This window comes from Pseudorasbora parva, chromosome 23 (genome assembly GCF_024679245.1).
Source record: "Pseudorasbora parva isolate DD20220531a chromosome 23, ASM2467924v1, whole genome shotgun sequence".
Classification (NCBI taxonomy): Eukaryota; Metazoa; Chordata; class Actinopteri; order Cypriniformes; family Gobionidae; genus Pseudorasbora; species Pseudorasbora parva.
In genome coordinates, this window is record NC_090194.1 from 8,652,678 (window position 1) to 8,672,013 (window position 19,336).

Sequence of the window (19,336 nt, forward strand, 5' to 3'; positions counted from 1 at the left end):
TAGTTTGCTTAATTTCTGCGAATACTTTGCTGATGCAGGTTAAAAAAAAAAAAAAATCTCGCCCTTGCGAGAGTCAAATGTCTTCAACTCTAGTATTGTATTGAATATTTCTGAATGTCTGTATATTCAGCACTTGCATACTGTACAAATACACTAGTCCAGCTGCAGAAACTTAAAATTAAAAAGCATGTTACAATACACTAAAAAGAGCAACTGCAACTGCAAAATCAAGTCAATAGAGATTCATTCAGCCTCAGTATCATGTCTTTGTGTTGAGTCTAGCCTGAGGACTTTGTCCACATCACAGGCAAAGTTGTCTCTAGCCAGACAAAGAGAAATCCCCTCTAGTGTGCCAGATCCAGCCTTGACAACACTCTCCATACCTTGCTCTCTCGTCTTTATCCTCTTCCTCTTTTTGTCCCTCACCTCATACACATACTCTTTCTCCTCTCCTTTTCAGACTGTTTCCATCTATTGCTGATATGAACATTCAGTGCACGTGTGCCACCTGTGCACTCCGAACTCGTTTTTTTCTCTCGTAGGCCTACAGTTGGTTTGATCACATAATTAGAAATAAGTGTGAACAACTTTTGCCTGCGATTTCCAAAACAAGTGCATCACAGTGCGATACGTGTTGTATTTGATTCCAAATTAGTAGGCAACCACTCAACAGTCATTATCAACAATGAGCCCATTAGACAGGTTGCCTCATACAAATACTTAGGTTTGCTTATTGATGATAAACATTCATGGGAGGTACATTTGGATAATTGTGTCGAAAGGTGCAACAAAAACTAACTTTTTACGGCAGCTCAGGCTGTTGAGTTACTCAGAGGGTCAGGTTGCCATTTTTTCATGTCTGTATTGATTCCATCAAACTGTATGGTATAGCGGTCTGGTTCAGTAATATAACTGTTACTCTTAGATCTCAGTTGAACCGGTTGGTATGTGTATAGTAATGAAAGTGGATGGTCTGGGGGTTTACCCCAATCTACAGTCCATAATAAACAAAAATTTTAAACCGGCAAAGAAAATGACTTTGGACCCTTCACAATCAGAGTACATCACTGTTAAGCCCGCCCCCACGAGAGGTTTGTGTCAAAACAGCAAACGAAAAACTGAGAAACGTAAGCGAAATCTTTGGCATTGCATTCACAATCCATGATTTGTGAAAACGAATCTTTAAAACACATTAACAAAGAATGAAGCATACTGAATATCCTGTTATTCATTATATCCTGAGTTCATTTTTTTTATTTTCAATGTATTTTTCTTCTTTTGTAATGGATAAAAGATACAATTAAAAATCTATATTTGAATCTTTATTGTAATATTGTAATATTGTAATAATAATAATAATAATAATAATAATAATAATAACTTAAATTAAATTAAAATAATGATTTAAGATTTCGGTCATCCCAACCTGTTCATTAAACGTAAACATTTTGTATTTAATTTGGTTCTATTTAAATAGTTTTTGTTGTTTTTAATGGAGGCAAAATACAAATGTATTTAAAAGCAATTGCAAACAGAGCTATATATTGAATATTGTAAAAACATTGACAACATTTTTTTTTTTAGATATTGCCCAGCCCTACTTATCCTACTTAGTGTTACTCCTAAAGTGTTACCCAGAATTATCATTTTTGTTTACGTTTCATTGATGCAATCCAGCATTCATGCAGAGTTTACTGCAACTAAATATTATCATAAACCAAAAGTCAGTGAAACATAACCACATGGTCAGTTCTCATTAACCATCTGCACAGTCCTTTCTAAATAAAATAAAAAAATATCTCAATCACAAAGTCCTTGTCTGACCAAAACACTGCCGAACTATCGATCAAGTGCTGGAATGATCAATAACACAAGCTTAATGAGGAAGCTGCTGAGATACAGAACAACACTACAAAAAGAACCGCAAACTAGCTAATCATTCACTCCTTATCATCAATTATCATTTTAAAAGGTGCTTCAGGCTTTGTGATCAATATTCTCTTCAAGGCATGTAAGCAGTGTATTAAGAAAAGGCTATTGAGGGAGGATCTGCGTCAATATGCATCATGTCTTCCAGCTATAATCGATAATTGCTGAAACGGCATAAGTGGAGCTCCAGGAATAAGCTTCATGTTTGTGAACACGTACGCATGAAGTATAGATATGTATAGGAATGAGAAGCAAAATCAAGTATAGAACCAGGAGTTTTTACAGGTTATACTCTCAGGACCTCACACAGCCCGCGGATCACAACTCAACTCTCAATTAGAAGAAGTCTGAAGTTGGCCAGAGGCAGTTTGACTGCTTTGCAATAAGACATCTGCTGCATTTTTATAGTTGAACTCTCATTCCCTGAAGACTTCCGATTAAGCACCGAGGCTGTAAGACGAGCAGTTTTGGGAGAGAGGAGTAAAAAGAGAGCATTGGGACGTGGCCCACTGGTGTTGGGACTACTGAGAGTCAGATCAAACACTGAGTAGGAGAGTTAGCAATCACTGAGGACTGAGTGGATAGACACTATTTTAACCTATGTGCTGTGTTAAATTCTTGATCTAATTTGTTGTTCCCAGTCAAAAATGATAGGCCTTTTAAATTGCTAGTAAATCTCTCATTATGCTATATTATCTAAATATTGACTTATTTACATTTTTGACCAGGAACACCACAAGTGTAACAAGTTCGGGGAGAAAAATAAATAAATAAAATATCCCAATATAAATGGGGGAAGTACTCGGTGTGAGCTGTCAGTAGGTTAGAGTCCAAAAATATTATCTAACTTTTTCGGCGGGGAAAGGGTCCTTTCTGAAAAAATGACCATAACACTTTCACAAGAATATGTTACAAACTTTAAAGCAAACTTCATACAGCTTTATTGCAAAATGGATCAAATTCATTTTTTTCCCTTAAGTCTACAAACAATACCCCACAATGACAACGTGGAAGAAATTTGTTTGAAATCTTTGCTAATTTATAAAAATATAAATAAATAAAAATCACATGTACATAAGTATTCACAGACTTTACTGAATACTTTGTTGAAGCAGCTTTGGCACAAATTACAACATTTTTATTTTTTTTATTTTTTTATGATGCTACAAGGTTGGCACACCTATTTTTGGCAGTTTCTCCTATTCTTTGCTAGCCTGACAAGCCAGACCCCCATCAAGACGTTTGGTCTGGAAACTCACCATTGAAAGGGCTCAATACGAGGGGTGGGATAAACAGTTGTCTTCCAAACTCCCTCTGCATGGAGTGCACGCAATTGGATAGCACTACAACCAACCAGAGCAACGAAGGTGAAGCAGAGCTAGTTGACAGAGCCCTGCCCACCGTCTCTATACACAATGTGATTGGCCCGACCAGAGTTTGGCTTTTACAGCTCAGAAGTGTATTGAGATTTGCTGGACGACACTCACAGCAGATTAGATTTGCTGCCGCTAGGGTGCTTCTAGATTTCTAGGCTAATTCCTTGCAGGACCTCTCAAGCTCCATCAGGTTGGATGGGGAGCGTCAGTACACAGCCATTTTCAGATCTCTCCAGAGATGTTCAATCTGGTTCAAGTCTGGGCTCTGGCTGAGCCACTCAAGGACATTCACAGAGTTGTCCTGTAGCCACTTTGTTATCTTGGATGTGTGCTTAGGGTCGTTGTCCTGTTGGAAGAGGAACCGTCGCCCCAGTGTGATATCCAGAGATTTCTGTAGCAGGTTTTCATCAAGGATGCCTCTGTACGTTGCTTCATTCATCTTTCCCTCGATCCTGACTAGTCTCCCAAATCCTGCCACTGAAAAACAAGCCCACAGCATTATGCTGCCACCACCATGCTTCGCTGTAGGGATAGTATTGGCCAGGTGATGGGGGGTGCCTGGTATCCTCCAGACATTATGCTTGCTATTCAGGACAGTTTCATTTGATCAAATAATTTAGTTTCTCATGGTCTGAGTCCTTCAGCTGACTTTTACTGAGGAGTGGCTTCAGTCTAGCCACTCTTACCATACAGGCCTGATTGGTGGAGAACTGAAGATATGATTGTTCTTCTGGATGGTTCTCCTTCCTTCACAGAGAAACGCTGGAGCTCTCTCAGAGTGATCATCGGTTTCTTGGTCACATCCCTGACTAAGGCCCTTCTCCCCCGATCGTTCAGTTTGCCTGGACGGCCAGCTTTAGGAAGGGTCCTGGTGGTTCCAAACTTCGTCCATTTACAGTTGATGGAGATCACTGTGCTCATTGAGACCTTCAATCCTGCAGAAATGTTTCTGTAATCTTCCCCAGATCTGTGCCTTGATACAGTCCTGTCTCGGAGGTCTAAAGATAAATCCTTAAACTTCATGGCTTGGTTTGTGCTGACATGCACTGGTAACTGTGGGACCTTATTAGATAGGTGTGTGCCTTTCCAAATCATGTCCAATCAAATTAATTTACCACAGGTAAACTCCTATCACGTAGTAAACATCTCAAGAATGAACAGTGGAAAGAGGATGCAACTGAGCTCAATTTTGAGTGTCATGGCAAAGGATGTGAATACTTATGTCATTGTTTTTATTTATTTTTAACAAATTTGCAAAGATTTCAAACAAATTTCTTTCACGTTGTAATTATGGGGTATTGTTTGTAGAATTGAGGGGGAAAAATTAAGAATTTACTAAATTTTGGGATAAAGCTGTAACATAAAATGTGGAAAAAGTGAAGCACTGTGAATACTTTCCAGATGCACTAAAGGCCTATTCATTTTTTACTATTTTGTATATGCATGAAAGGAACAGTTCACCCCAAAATGAAGACTCTGCTAGTCAATCTTTTCCATGAAAAGTCCCAAAAGCACCATAAAAGTATTATAAAAATATCCCAAGTCTGAGTTGAGTAAAACCCAATCAGAGTTGAGTAGAACCCAATCCATATGATTCAGAATTAGACAGAATTTTTTCTCAATTTAAAATGATTAATTCCAAGAGTTAAACTAAAGAAACAGATTGTCATGGATCTGCCAGGCTCTCACACCAGCCAGACATAACACTCACCTGAATACTAATCACCCACACCTCGCCTGCACCCTCGTCAAGCCAAAAATGCATACACCTTGTCTCAGCTCATTGTTCGGTCTTGTTGCTACGAAGTGGATTACATACTTGTTCTCCAGCATTATTCTCCTTCGATTATCTCCAGTGTTAATCTCCAGAAATCATTCTCCACCTTCTTCCTCTCCCTCGTCTCTGTGCTCACCTGCCATTAACCATTCCGCCAAACTTGCCCATCCAAACAAGGTGTGTGCTCTCCACCAGCTACCAGTCGTACCATCCACAATGTCTTGTACGTGTAAGATGAGATATCCACATTACCAAGTTATTCTCTGCTTCTAAAGTATCTTTGAACTGCCTACTTATCGGTACAATTCTGCTCTTTTGCTATCAATAAATAACTCTACATCTCTGTTTACATTTATTCCTTTTGCAGATGCTTTTATCCAAAGCGAGTTACAAATGAGGAATACAGCAAGTGGTTCATCATAAAGAGGCAAAAAAAACACAGGAAGTGTTCAAAATACAAAAGATTCAGACATTTCTTTCCAAAGGTTCCAAAGGCTGGAATAGAAAGGGATTAAAGGAAAGTGAAAGCATAGTTTTTTTTATGATGAGGTTAAGTGCTCCCAGAAAAGATTAGTCTCCAGCTGTCTTTTGAATATGGTCAGGGATTCTGCATTTTGAATGAAAGTGGGGAGATCATTCCACCAGCAAGGAACAGTGAGCAAAAATGTTCTGGAGAGTAATTTTGTACCTCTCTGTGATGGTACCACCAGCCACCACTCATTCGTACCATTCAAAGGCTTCTGGTAGGGATGTAGACTCTTAAGAGTGTATGGAAGTAGGAGGGTGCTGAGCCTGTGGTAGTTCTGTAAGCAAGCGCCAATGCCTTGAACTTGATATGAGCAGCAAGTGGTAGCCAGTGCAAAAAGATGAAGAGAGGTGTGATGTGGGCTCTTTTGGGTTAGTTGAAGACAAGATGTGCTGCAGCATTTGAATTATTTGTATAGGTTTGATTGTACATAATGGAAGTCTAGCCAGTAGAGTATTGCAGTAATAAAGCCTGGAAATGACCAGGGCCTGGGTGAAAATTTGCATTGCATGCTGAGTTAGGAAAGGCCTGATCTTGCTGATGTTGTGTAGTGCAAAAAAATACAACCAAGCTGTGTTTACAATGTGGTATTTGAAGGTCAGCTGGTCCTCAAAGATTAATCAAAGCTTTCTGGTCAACCTTAATGAGGTAATCGATGATGAACCTAGCTGGATGGTGAAATCTTACTATAAAGTTAAACTGGCAGGGAAGACGAGGAGCTCGGTCTTTGCCAGGTTGAGCTGCAGGAGATGTTCCTGATGGCTGTGGATGTGGTTGGTCTGAGTACATGCGTGTGTGGAGCTGAGAACTAACTGCTGATGGTTGAGTTGTCAGTGAAGAAATTAGTAAAATCATGAGCAGTTAAAAGGTTAAGGAGATTGGTGGGGGTTGGTGAATGGAGGGCAGAGGAGAGAGTTTGAAGAAATGTTGATCTTGTTGTGTAAATATGAAGATTTAGCAGCATGGATTTCAAAAAAAGAAAAAAAGGATGAGAGCAAATATTGGTACTTGCTCCGGTCAGATGGCTATTTAAATTTGTGTCATTTTCTCTCTGCTGTCTCTGAGTTCAGTCTGGTGTTCACAAAGAACATCAGATAAACAGAGGGAGTAGCATGTGCAGCCTGGGGGATAAAGGACAGATATTGTCCAGGGAAGATGTGTTAGGGGAACAGAGTCTGTATTGGTATTCACATCCATAGCTGTGAATTGTGTGGGTGAGGGAAGAGAGAATGAAACAATAGGAAAAAGATGGGAAGGAGAAAGCGAGTGCATGTTTTATCTGAAAGAAACTGGTATAGGGGTTGGTGGTACACAAGTAGTAAGCTGTTGATTAAAAGTAATTAATAAATGTTTAGAAATGTTTCACTAAAATGTTGTCTGTAACTGTACAGCTGTAACTGTAATGGCATGGAATTCAAACTAATTGTTATTGCATAGAGAAGAGTGAGTTGAGAATTTCCAATTGCTAGAAATGGGAAGACCTGTCCCCCCCACTCCTCCCAGACTGACGAGAAAAAAAAATTGTTAGAAAGAGAAGTGGGGGTTCTAGACGTATCCAGGTCTCAGTCAAGCCCACTTTATTGAGAGTTGAAAAGACTGGAATAAAGTCAGCTTTGTTGTCTGCTGACTGGCAATTCCAGAGACTCACAGAAACCAAGAGAGGTGCATTAGAAGAGTTGGAGATAGGATGCAGATCAGCAGTTCTGCACTGCCTTCTGGCATGTGATAGAGCATTGTTGAGAGACAACAGGAATGTACTGAAAGCACATGTTGAGTTTGAGGAAAAGAAATGGGAAGTGTCCTTGCTCAGTGGAGTCGCGCAGGTAGAGTCGCATGTCTTTACCCAAGTCTTTTACTTCACACAAGGAGGCTGAAAGCTGCCACACACATTAAATAAACAGATAAATGCTTTTCAACGCTTGAGTGAAAACCGCTGTGTATGCCCTTAAAATAAGCACAGAGAAAGTCAATAGCCCACGAATGGCTGAAATCGAAACTATAAGTCTTTACTTTTGTGTATGACAATGCATTCAGGGCTGGAAGGGTTAAAATATTATTGAATTGGGACCGGTTTTGTGAATTAATTATAACAAACAATTAATCAATCTCATTAAAACATTACTTAATCTATCAGTGCTTAAGAGTATATGAGTCCTTACGAAAAAGTTGTGATTTAGATGTGGCAAACATTCATTATTAAATTATTATTAAATGTAAGCCATTATTAATGGTTTAATTTTAATTTAATTTAGTTTAATTTGAGAATTGGATTCGTTCAGTCATTCAGACCATTTTGTGAACCAGATCAACCTATACAATGATTGCTTCAGGAGAATTAATTCACCAAATTTGAATATTGCTACTTCCCTCATCAACATGCTTGATTTTATGATCTTACGCAAGTTTGGAACAGCATAAAGGTGAATAAAAACAATATATACAAATATAAATATGTGTCCTTTTTGTTCACACTGAGCTACCGGTCCTTCGGAATTCAGCGACAATCTGACAATAAATAGTTTTGTGTGTATGAGTAGAAGCAATGAAAGACTTCTCTTTTATGGAAGACATTGTCACACCTTTCCGTCAGCCAAATGTGAGAAGGTCAGAGGGAAGGACCAGACAGGAGAGCATAAACAGAGCAGCTTTCAAACAGGAACTTTAAGATCTCTTTCTGACAACATGAACTGACACAAAGTGGTCCCTTTCCTATTGGCCAACACTTCTCAGGGACTACAGGCTGACTCCACTGACAGAATATGTGATCCGTGAGCTCAGAACAGGTATCAGATGTTCCCAATCCTGTGTTTGACAGCTAAGAGCTTCACTCTGAGATACAAGGACAGCAACGGGTCAAAACAGGCAAAGGCTTTGAGGAAAGAAAAAAGAATATAAAAAAACAACTTCAACTGTAAGTTTCCAAGAACTACACTCTCAAAGGAAAAAACTGTGCTCTGAGGCAGAGCGTGAAGGATTCGTTGAGAATGTTCACTTGTGAGAAACAGAGGCACAAGCGCAAGGTGAAGGAACAAGCGGTAAAGAAAGACGCTCTCAGCAAATGAAGGAGAATAAAATATTAAATGTGAAAAGCGGAAATCCCGCCAAAATGCTAGCAGTGCTCCTTCAATGTAGGGTTTATGTTGTGTTTGCTGTTTGTAGAAGCAGAGCTAAATAGGAGTTATTACCAGCACTAAAACTAAAGCAAAAACATTTCATTTGCAAAAGGTACTTTCGTAAACCAAAAACAGTGGTTCAATTTTTTTTTAAATAATGAACTACAAGAACAACAAAATACAAAAGACCTAAACGAAACTGCGTAAAAAAAACCTGAAGTAAAATAATAACAGTAGAAGAATCCTAATCATTTTAGTATAACAAATATTTACAACTCATTTACAATAAATTACAAAAGACCTAAACGATACAAAGTAAAATAGAAGAATCCTTATCATAAACTGTGTCCAGAAAAAAGGGTTTAGCTCTAACTATTAACAAAAAAAATCACTACATATGTACTTTTGAAAATGGTATTAATGCCAACAACAACAACAACCTGAAATTGTGGTAGAAAACAATGGTGCTGAAGGCACACCTTAAAAGGAGTATTTCACTACTCTTATAGCGCATGACTGCAGAAAAAACAATATATGTTTGTATATAAAATTGATGGAGCAACAGATTTTGTGAGAAAATAATCATAAAAGGAGTTTATTTTGTTTAAAAATCTTATGAATGAGATGGCAAAATACCATACTTTTATTGAAACACTCAACAAAGCACAGATTTTCATTGCTGTCCACATGGCGCCAAGGATCAGCTAAATTTCCACCTGCATCTTGAAAAGCAGGTGTTCTTAAAAATGCTGCAGCATGTTTTTTTTTTCATCTAGTAATTTAGAGGAAAATAAAATCAAAGGCGCATTTTATCCGGATATGCCTTTAGCCCCGGTTTACCCTACATTACAACAAAATCTATAATCTCATTCAACTACTAACTGGAATCCTCCTGGTTAAACTTAATCTTTCTCCATTTATTCATTGATCTTGATTCTTTTTTTGTCTTTCTACAAATTCTGCCTCTCTCTGACAGTTAGCATTGATGCAGAAAGCTTTGAACATCATACATCAAAGTTTCCTCATGCATGTGTCATGCCTCATGCACATATGTGACCAACCATCTGGATGTGAAAATGGGAGAGATACTAAGAGGGAAATTCACTAAAATGCCCAATGATAGCATTATGTATGTCAGTTGTTTTCAATCCTGGTCCTAAAGACCACCCAACCATTCTGCATATTTTGTTTGTCTCTCTTATCTTACACACTTAGTTGAGCTCTCACATAAAAAAAACAACAACACTGTTTTATGTACAGATGCTCTCTGCTTATCCAATAATGAGCCTCATTTACGTGTTAGCTCTGAAAAGAATCATAAAAGATGTCTAAGGATGCACATTATATCAGTACCATACTAATTATCGGACAATCAAGATTTTTTTTTAAGTAGCTCTGGTCAAATAAACAACACAATTGAAAAGTTTGGGGTCCGCATTTAAAAAAAGAAATGAATACTTTTATTCAGCAAGGATGCATTACATTAATTAAAAGTGACAGCAAAAACATTTCTAATAACATTTCAACACTGATAATGATAACAAATGTTTCTTGAGCATCAAAATCATCATATTAGAATGATTTCTGAAGGATCATGTGACACTAAAGACTAAAGGAATGATTCAATAAAAATTCAGTTTACCATCACAGAAAAACATTGCATTTAAAATATTAAATACACATATTCAAAGTAATATACATATTAAAAACGTATTAAACGTTATTTAAAATTGTAATAATTTCACCATATTACTGTTTTTACTGTTTCTTTGATCATATAAATGCAACCTTGATGAGCATAAGTGACTTGCATTACAAAATCTTACCAACCTCAAATTATAATATTAAAACAGTTATAAATGTTTAAAAAATTTGCTTCCGAGTATCCTTGTGAACCTTTAATGACTGGCAAAGCTAAAGAATTATGCATCGTTTGTATATGACGGAGGGCTTACTTTTCTTTGTGTAACTTAAGCTTGGATGAAGTTTGTCAAATTAGCCGATCAAGCGATCGCCATCATGCTTTCCCACCAGGGTCATTTTCAAACACAATGGTAAAGTTTGGCAGTCAAGACATCACAAACTGGAGGATGTGTTCCTGTTACTTCAAGATTAGAAGGAAATTTAGCCTTATCTTAAACCCTGCCTCTAACAGACTTCAAATTGGCTTTTAACGGAGTAAAACTTAACAGCAGAACATCAGTTCAACTCCCTCTTCCTCTCAGCCTCTTGACGTCTCTAAAACAACAATACTGTCAGACTACATGTAAACAATACAGACAAGAACACAATTGGCAACGCGCATCATTACGGCTTAATAAATCACTCGATGCAAACCCCGCAGATTTCTCGCCCTGCAAACGCGAAGAGCATTTCAAGCATTAGCGACCTAAAATTAAAGCCTGTTTCCTTGACAACAATAAACTGCTTGTACTTTGCTTCGTGGAGCTATCCATTAAGAAGGGTTTGTGCCTGAATGTGATAGGCAGGGGTCTCTACGTATTACAGGATTGTGGTGATGCTTACTGAAATCCCCAGTCAGGAAGACAGCCTCCGCTCCAGGGGCCCATTCCCTAAGGACCAGGCCATTGTCAGATTGTCGCTGAATTCCGAAGGACCGGTAGCTCAGTGTGAAGCGATCAAAGGTCCCTTCCGCCTCCTTCAGCTGTGCCAGGCACTCTGCAAAGCGCTTGTATCTAAAGACAGGTAAGAGAGGGAGAGAAATATACAGAGAACAGACGTAATAAAAGACATGGTCTCAAGCTTCATTTCTCACCCTTCCATGAACCAGCGTTCTGCAGCTTCAGACACTTGTTCTTCTTAGTTCAAACAAATATATCACTCAAATTCAGCTTTCTCTGTCAGCTGTGCATCGCATAGAAAACTTTGATTTTAAAGTTATTTTGCGCAGAAGATCTGGCTAATGAGTCACAGGTGCAGATACACACATGGCTCTTTTCTAAAGGTTTGTTGTACTGACACACGATCACTAACTAAAGTTTGCAGCTTTAAAAAGTGTTTTTAAAAGGAGTTTCTTGCTCCTGCTCTTTCAATCTTGCCGATTTCAATGAAAATATGTGATATATTTCACATGGGTACTGACAAAAATGTCCAGAGGGGAACTGTCAGGGCCCTCTAGGATTTAATAATATTTACAAACTGTAAAAGTAATAATATTTACAAACTTTTTTATTATAATCATCAGTTATAATGTTATTTTAGGAAATCCTCATTGTTTTTGAGGAATTAAACCATTCAAATCTGCCTGTTCAGTGCGTATTGTGTTGTGTAGAGACATAAGGATTTCACAAAAACAACATTAGGATCCACATTAGGATTTTTCGCTTTCAGATCTGTGATTGGTGGTCCAGCTTTGTCAATTTAACATTGGTCTGGGGAGTCTGATCTGTATTTTCTACTGCACAAGGGGCGTAATCATCTGGCTTTATTTTAATAACTCTGTACGCAATTGGATAGTCCTTCAACCAATCAAACCACAAAAGGCATGATCAACGGGCAACGACCCATCGTTTTTCTATCTGTCATCGTGATAAACCCGCCAATAGTGTGCCAGGTGGATAAGCCAGTCTGTGATTGGTTCCCGCAAAAGCGTAACAGAAGCATTAGAAATTAATGTACAGGTTTCCAGACTGAGTTGCCGGGCGAAATCAAACTGAAGGCAGATCAGGCTGAGTTTGCCCAGTCCAGGTCCAGCTATGATATTACAGAGACTCAATCCATAGCAAGTCAATGAGAGATGAATTTCAAATGACAGGAAAATTGAAAATCAAAATCATATCTTCATCTGAAAGGGTAAGACTTTCCATTAAGATGCGTTCCGCCCACTGTGGGAAGTATATCGAAAATAAAAAGCTGATCAAATAGCTAGCGCTGTTCGCTATGGAAATCTTTCATGCCATTTTCAAAATTAACTTTTAAAGAAAAAGGAAAAAGACCTACACCAGAGCTAAATTTTGTGCAGATAGCCAAAGCGTTTTAAAGCATGTCAACCCCAGCAGTTAAAGCGATACCCCTGGATGACAGAATCAATCAGGAAACTAAAGCTTTCCTCATGGAATTGTTTGCTGTTTGTGCAAGTAATTTAAAATCGAATCGGTTCCGGCACTGACACAGTTTTATAGATGTTAAGCTGTATTTGGGAAAAGTTATGAAGTGTTGACCATGATTGATGAAACAAACGATTCTCGTCACAATTCAGAAATGGTTTCAAGACTGATGCATATGCATCGTCCGGATTTGTAATTGATGCATTAAGAAAACATGCAAATTGTTAAACCACTACAGAATTTATCTTAAAATCGACAAATTTTCATTCTGGTCCCATTATTTCAGGATGACAGAGCAGAAAAAGGATCAAATTAGGAGTCTGTGGACGTGTTCTCAATGTTTAATAAATGAAACAATAATGAAGCTAATCTCTGACTGATTTGTTAAAGTATTTTAATGTCTGTTTGAAAAATTTGAAATATTGAGGAAAAAGTAAAAGAAAGCATCAGCTGGTGAAATCTCATTTGTGGCCTCTTTTGTTTAGTTTTTTGTTTAGCACAACACTGTTCGTGTCTGCTCGCTCAACTGAAAAATGAGCAGAGATCTGTGTCCTCCTCTGTGCTGTTAATTGACGTTTCTACCTGATAGACTCTAATTGTGCTAATGCTTAATGGCACATCGGTCTCTGGTTAAGTGGCTTAATGCACATTCTTATTTTGAACAATTAGAACAATATTTTTTGGGGGTGAATTTCCCACTTCATGCGGTTACAGAAGACAAATTCAGAATTAAATCTCAAATGATTAAAAAATGTGAAGTTACCTAATTTAGAAAAAATTGTGTTTTAGGACAGTAAAAAAAGGCCAATAGCTGACCCAAACAGTGCATATCTGTTACTAAGAATAAAAAATGTGAACTTGTGTACTTAATAGTAATGTGAATGATACTTAAGGTGAAACTAGTGCTACATTTGGAATTGTACCTCTGTGCAACCCACAGTTTGAAAACCCAGTGCACTAAACATCTTTGTTTCCCTGTATATACACTTTATTGCCAAAAGTATTTGGGATACTCCTCCAAATAATTTAATTCAGGTGTTCCAATCACTTCCATAGTCTGTGTAAACCCACCCCAATCTGCCAGCAATTAGATTTCGCCTTGCAGCTGTATGTCACCTAGATTGTTGGTCTGAATGGTTGAAGGACAATCCAATTGCATACAGAGTCATTTGAACTGTGCTGGTTCATCACACCTGAAGTAAAAATACAGAGCGGACTCCCCAAAATAATATTAAATCTTAACATAATATATATTAAAAAAAGAAATCACAATGTATGATTTTTTAACTATTTATTTGTATGATACAGCTGCAAATAAGTATTTGAACACCTGAACACCTAACATCAATTTTAATATTTGGTACAGTAGCCTTTGTTTGCAATTACAGAGGTCAAATGTTTCCTGTAGTTTTCCACCAGGTTTGCACACACTGCAGGAGGGATTTTGGCCCACTCTTCCACACAGATCTTCTCTAGATCAGTCAGGATTCTGGCCTGTCGCTGAGAAACACAGAGTTTGAGCTCCCTCCAAAGATTCTCTATTGGGTTTAGGTCTGGAGACTGGCTAGGCCACTCCAGAACCTTGATATGCTTCTTACAGAGCCACCCCTTGGTTATCCCGACTGTGTGCTTTATGTCATTGTCATGTTGGAAGACCCAGTCTCAACCCATCTTCAAAGCTCTAACTGAGGGAAGGAGGTTGTTTCCCAAAATCTCGCAATACCTAGTCCTGGTCATCCTCTCCTTAATACAGTGCAGTCGCCCTGTCCCATGTGCAGAAAACCACCCCCAAAGCATGATGCTACCACCCCCATGCTTCACAGAAGGGATGGTGTTCTTGGGATGGTACTCATCATTCTTCTTCCTCCAAACATGTTTATTGGAATTATGACCAAAAAGTTCTATTTTGGTCTCGTCTGACCACATGACTTTCTCCCATGACTCCTCTGGATCATCCAAATGGTCAGTGGCAAACTTTGTTAGGATAATAAATGGAGTGGAGGTGGAAATTTTAAAGGCAGACTAACAGGTCTTTGAGAGTCAGAATTCTAGCTGATAGACAGGTTCAAATACTTATTTGCAGCTGTCTCATACAAATAAATAGTTAAAAAATCATATATTGTGATTTTCTGGATTTTATTTTTAGATTATGTCTCTCACAGTGGACATGCACCTATGATGACAATTTCAGACCCCTCCATGATTTTCAAGGGTGTTCAAATAATTATTTTCCTCACTGTACATACCTCCAAACCTTGTGTGGCCCTCAGATTAGCTCAATAACACTGCATAGAGAGCTTTGTGGAATGGGGGTGGGGGTGGGGGTATATTGAGGGTTTGTTTTTCAGTTGTTAAGCCTGAGCTTGGGCTTGGCCTCTTATTTCTAGTGAAAGGAACTCAATGCTTAAGCATCCCAAGACATTTTGGACAATTTCATGATCCCAACTTTGTGGGAACGGTTTAGGGATGGCCTCTTCCTGTTCCTACAAGACGAGAAGGTCCATAAAGACATAGATGAGCGAGTTTGCTGTGGAGGAACTTGACTGGCCTACACAGAGTCCTGACCTCAACCTGACAGAACACCTTTAGGATGAATTATAGAAGGGAGACTGCGAGCCTGGCCTTCTCATGCAACATCAGTACCAGAAGATTTGAAGCTGTTATAGCTGCAAAGGGTGGGTCATCTCCAGATTAATCCCTACAGATATTGTGTATAGATGTAGAGTGTATAATGGCATGTCTGTAAAAAATAATCACGACCAGGTGACAAAAAAGGTTAAAAAGGATGATGATTCTACATATTCCTATGTTTGAAATTTGCCCCACTTACTCACCCATTTTAAATGGTGTGGCAATGAAGGTATTACAGCAGCAATAAGCACTTGTTTCTAAATTGCGTTACTGCTTTCTTAAAGACGACTACGCCACCCAGAACTAACTCTGGGAAAAGCCCAAAGGGCACAAGTTCAGTTTCTCAGATAATGACCACGAGGCATGGGTACCATATATAACATTTATTAAACAATAAAATAGTCATTTAAAATGCATTTCAATGAATCACATGAACAAGGGAGAATTCCACGACACCGCGCAACACCCCCGGCTGTAAAACAATCAAACAGACAATCACAACACCAGAGCTGGGGCCTACCACCAGGGCGGCAGGCTTGACACCGGGTTTATATAATGCCCACAGTAACAATAATAATAACAACACGTGCTCCAAATCACACTCACACACTCCAAGGAAATCACGGCCACTCCACGCCACTCTGGTGAACAGTGAGATTAACCACACGGGAAAGGTCAGCCTGCCCTCGCCAGGCCCCAGCTCCGATACAAAGACAGAAAAGAAAGCAAAAGACAAAAAGGTTACAACATTCAAACCCAATGCTAAGCAGTCTAATATGGCGCTAAATGCAGAATAATCGAATGCAAAGCAATTAAAGGCAACGTAGTCAAATGCAAAGCAGTGAAATGCAAAGCAGTGGGATGCAAAGCAATAAAAATACAAAGCAGTGGGATGCAAAGCAGTGAGATGCAAAGCAATAACTGCGAAGGCAACAGCAACACCTAACAAATTAATCCAAAACAAACAAAAGCAAACCAAATTAATAAAACAAAAATAGAAACAAAGACCTTACCAAAGTAACACAAACTCAATACCAAACATACATTTAACAGAATACAAAACAAATAAACAATCAAGAAAGAAAATAGTCAGCAAAATAGAAACTAACCCAAAAAGGGCACAATTAATACATACAACTCAAATTATTAAACTAAAAAAAAGGAATTAAAGCAAAACAGCAGTGTTGAATGTGCCAGCCATGCTGAAATCACGAGGTTAACAGAATGCAGGCTGGAATCGGAACGGGCAGGCTCACAGGATGATTTAAACTCCTAAAACACACAAAATAACTATAACCAAGTTACCTTTATAAAGGCCCAAGGGAGTTAAAAGTGGGTTATACATACCAGATTGGGCCAAACACATCATCTATCCGATCACAGGCAGGAATCACAGGCAGTTCGCCAGTACAGCGGAGCAATGACGACACCCGTTGCGTTGTTAATCGTCCGCGAGTGCAACAAGCACTTACCCGAACGCCAGCCAACCCGAAATTACTGTTAGCAGTTGTTGACCATTCGTGGGTGCAACAAGCACTCACCCGTCGCCAGCCCGACCAAAATCACTGTTAACAGACAAGCAACCGCTAAAGGAACATTCAGCATCTACCACAAAAGGAGCCACGGAGAAAACTCATACATACCCCTCGTGCAATGTACCGAAACGCCGGAAGTGCGATCAGCAGAGTATGACGCGACACCCGTTTTACCGTACCTCGCCTTATATATGCTCCATCGCAAATGTTACCGCCCAGCAATAATCTGCACTTCACCACATTCTACCCCAGTTTTTTTTCCCATCGTCGACCCCGACGATGAAATGACTGGCAACTCGATCTCAATTCCAAGGCCTAAAAATAGCAGCTACAGAATTAGATACTGACGGGATAGAACGCGATGTCCTTACTGTACGGGGGAGATGGTAAGGGTTAGGATGGCGACCAGCCGTCACCCGCCCCGTTCGCCTTAATGAAGCATCACCTCTCTCCAGCTCCTCCACAGGAACAAAAGGGTATACCTCCACCCCTGGCTCACAAGAATTAACTGTGCCCCCACCCGAGTCAGGAGGTGCACCTGCTAACTGAGGGACACTTCGCAAAGGCAAAACTACAGGCTCAAGCACAGCACTCGCGCCACAATCTCCAGTAGGTATCACCCTAACCAAATCTACCTCCTCTTCCTCCTCCAAAAAGGAGTCCTCTGGGGTGTCCCCCGGCTCCCCCGAAGGAACACTAGTCGGAGGGTCCCTATGGACCCGATTCTTAAGCAATGAGCGATGTACAGTCTTTACCTTACTCAACTCATCAATGGGAGCAATAGAATAGACTGCACCCCCTGCTGGAGGAGCACGTACTACCTGGTAGACCACCGGGCTCCAAAGATCCTGTATCTTATGGCGACCTCGATTACCATAGTCACGAAGGTACACCAACTGGCCTTCAGTCAAAGGGGCACTATGGACAGATTGATCATGTGTTACCTTCCGCCTTTCCGCCATGCTCCTCAACCGTTCCTGCGCACCTTCAAATGCCACTTGCAGCCTGGCCTGATGTTCCTGGACCCATTCATGCACCTTACCAGCCACCGGCTCCCGTACCCTACCCAACAGAAAGTCCACTGGCAAGCGTGGTTCCTGCCCAAACATTAAATAATGGGGGGACTCCCCAGTGGCTCGGTGAGGGGTAGTGTTATAAGAAAAGAGAACCTGGGGCAAACAAGCTACCCAATCTCTTTTTCTAGAATTCGGCAGAGCACGCAACAGATTGTGCAAGGTTCGGTTGAAGCGCTCACACTGGCCATTTCCGGCCGGATGATACGGTGTAGTGCGGGACTTTCGTACATCATACAAGGAACAAAGCTGATGGATCAACAGGGACTCAAAATTACGCCCCTGGTCCGAGTGGAGACGACCTGGTATACCAAACTTATAAAACCACTCAGTTACCAAGACCTGCGCCACAGTCTCTGCCCGCTGGTCCCTTGTAGGAACAGCAAGGGTATATTTACTGAAAACATCCGTAATCACCAGCACATTCTCAACTCCTGAACTGGATGGCTCCAACAGAGTAAAGTCCATGGCCACGATTTCGTTTGGCCTCGAGGCCAAAAGGTGACCCATAAAACTTTGAGCTAGTGGCTGTAAGTCCTTACTAGACTGGCATCTTTCACATGCTTGACACCAAGAAACAATATCAGAAGACATACCAGGCCAATAGCAACGCTGCCGAACCAATTCCCCTGTACGCTCTATACCCTGATGTCCATGCAGTTGATGCAACTGGGTGAGGACAGATGACTTCAAGGCGGTAGGCAAAAGCAACTGTAGGACTTCCTCTCCCCCATTCGGGGAATAAACCCTACGATAAAGTATACCGTCTCTTTCCACTAAACGATCCCATTGTCGAAGCAACATCAACGCCAGGGCAGACAGCGGCCGACGTTCTTCCCGCCCCGGGCGAACCCTTCGCCTCCAAAAAAGGTAGGAGTTCTGAAATAACAGAATCAGCCCTCTGCAATGCACCAACCTCAGTCAGCGAGTGACTCGGCAAAGCTGCCATCATTGTTTGTTGTACCTCTACAATTGATCCTACCTCCAAAACCTGCTGCAAAGATGCAGGCACTACCGTGCCTGGCACTAATCCACCCAGCGCACCCACCTCCGGAGGATTCTGCCGTGAAAGAGCGTCAGCATTTTTATTACTTTTCCCTGATCTATAACGGATTTCAAAATCAAAGGCTGCCAGCTGGGCGGCCCAGCGCTGTTCAGTAGCCCCAAGCTTAGCAGTAGAGAGATGGCTAAGGGGGTTGTTATCGGTAAAAACCACACACCGACCTCCCAACAAGTACTCTCTAAATTTCTCGGTCATGGCCCACTTGAGCGCCAAAAACTCCAACTTCATGGAGCTATAGTTAGACAA

General features: G+C 40.1%; 1 protein-coding gene and 1 long non-coding RNA gene across 2 annotated transcripts in view; both read right to left on the reverse strand.

Moving 5' to 3' along the window:
- gbe1a (glucan (1,4-alpha-), branching enzyme 1a) overlaps nucleotides 1-19,336 on the reverse strand; it is a 195,728-nt gene that overhangs the window by 153,301 nt on the left and 23,091 nt on the right. The window contains exon 2 of the mRNA XM_067434224.1: nucleotides 11,248-11,417. Coding sequence (XP_067290325.1) covers nucleotides 11,248-11,417 — 170 coding nt within the window. The remainder of the gene's footprint in view (nucleotides 1-11,247; nucleotides 11,418-19,336) is intronic.
- Nucleotides 15,796-17,126, reverse strand: LOC137062830 (uncharacterized). The gene is made up of 3 exons (XR_010901286.1): nucleotides 17,063-17,126; nucleotides 16,767-16,984; nucleotides 15,796-16,691 (listed from the first exon to the last, which is right to left on the reverse strand). It is a non-coding gene; the product is annotated as an uncharacterized lncRNA (long non-coding RNA).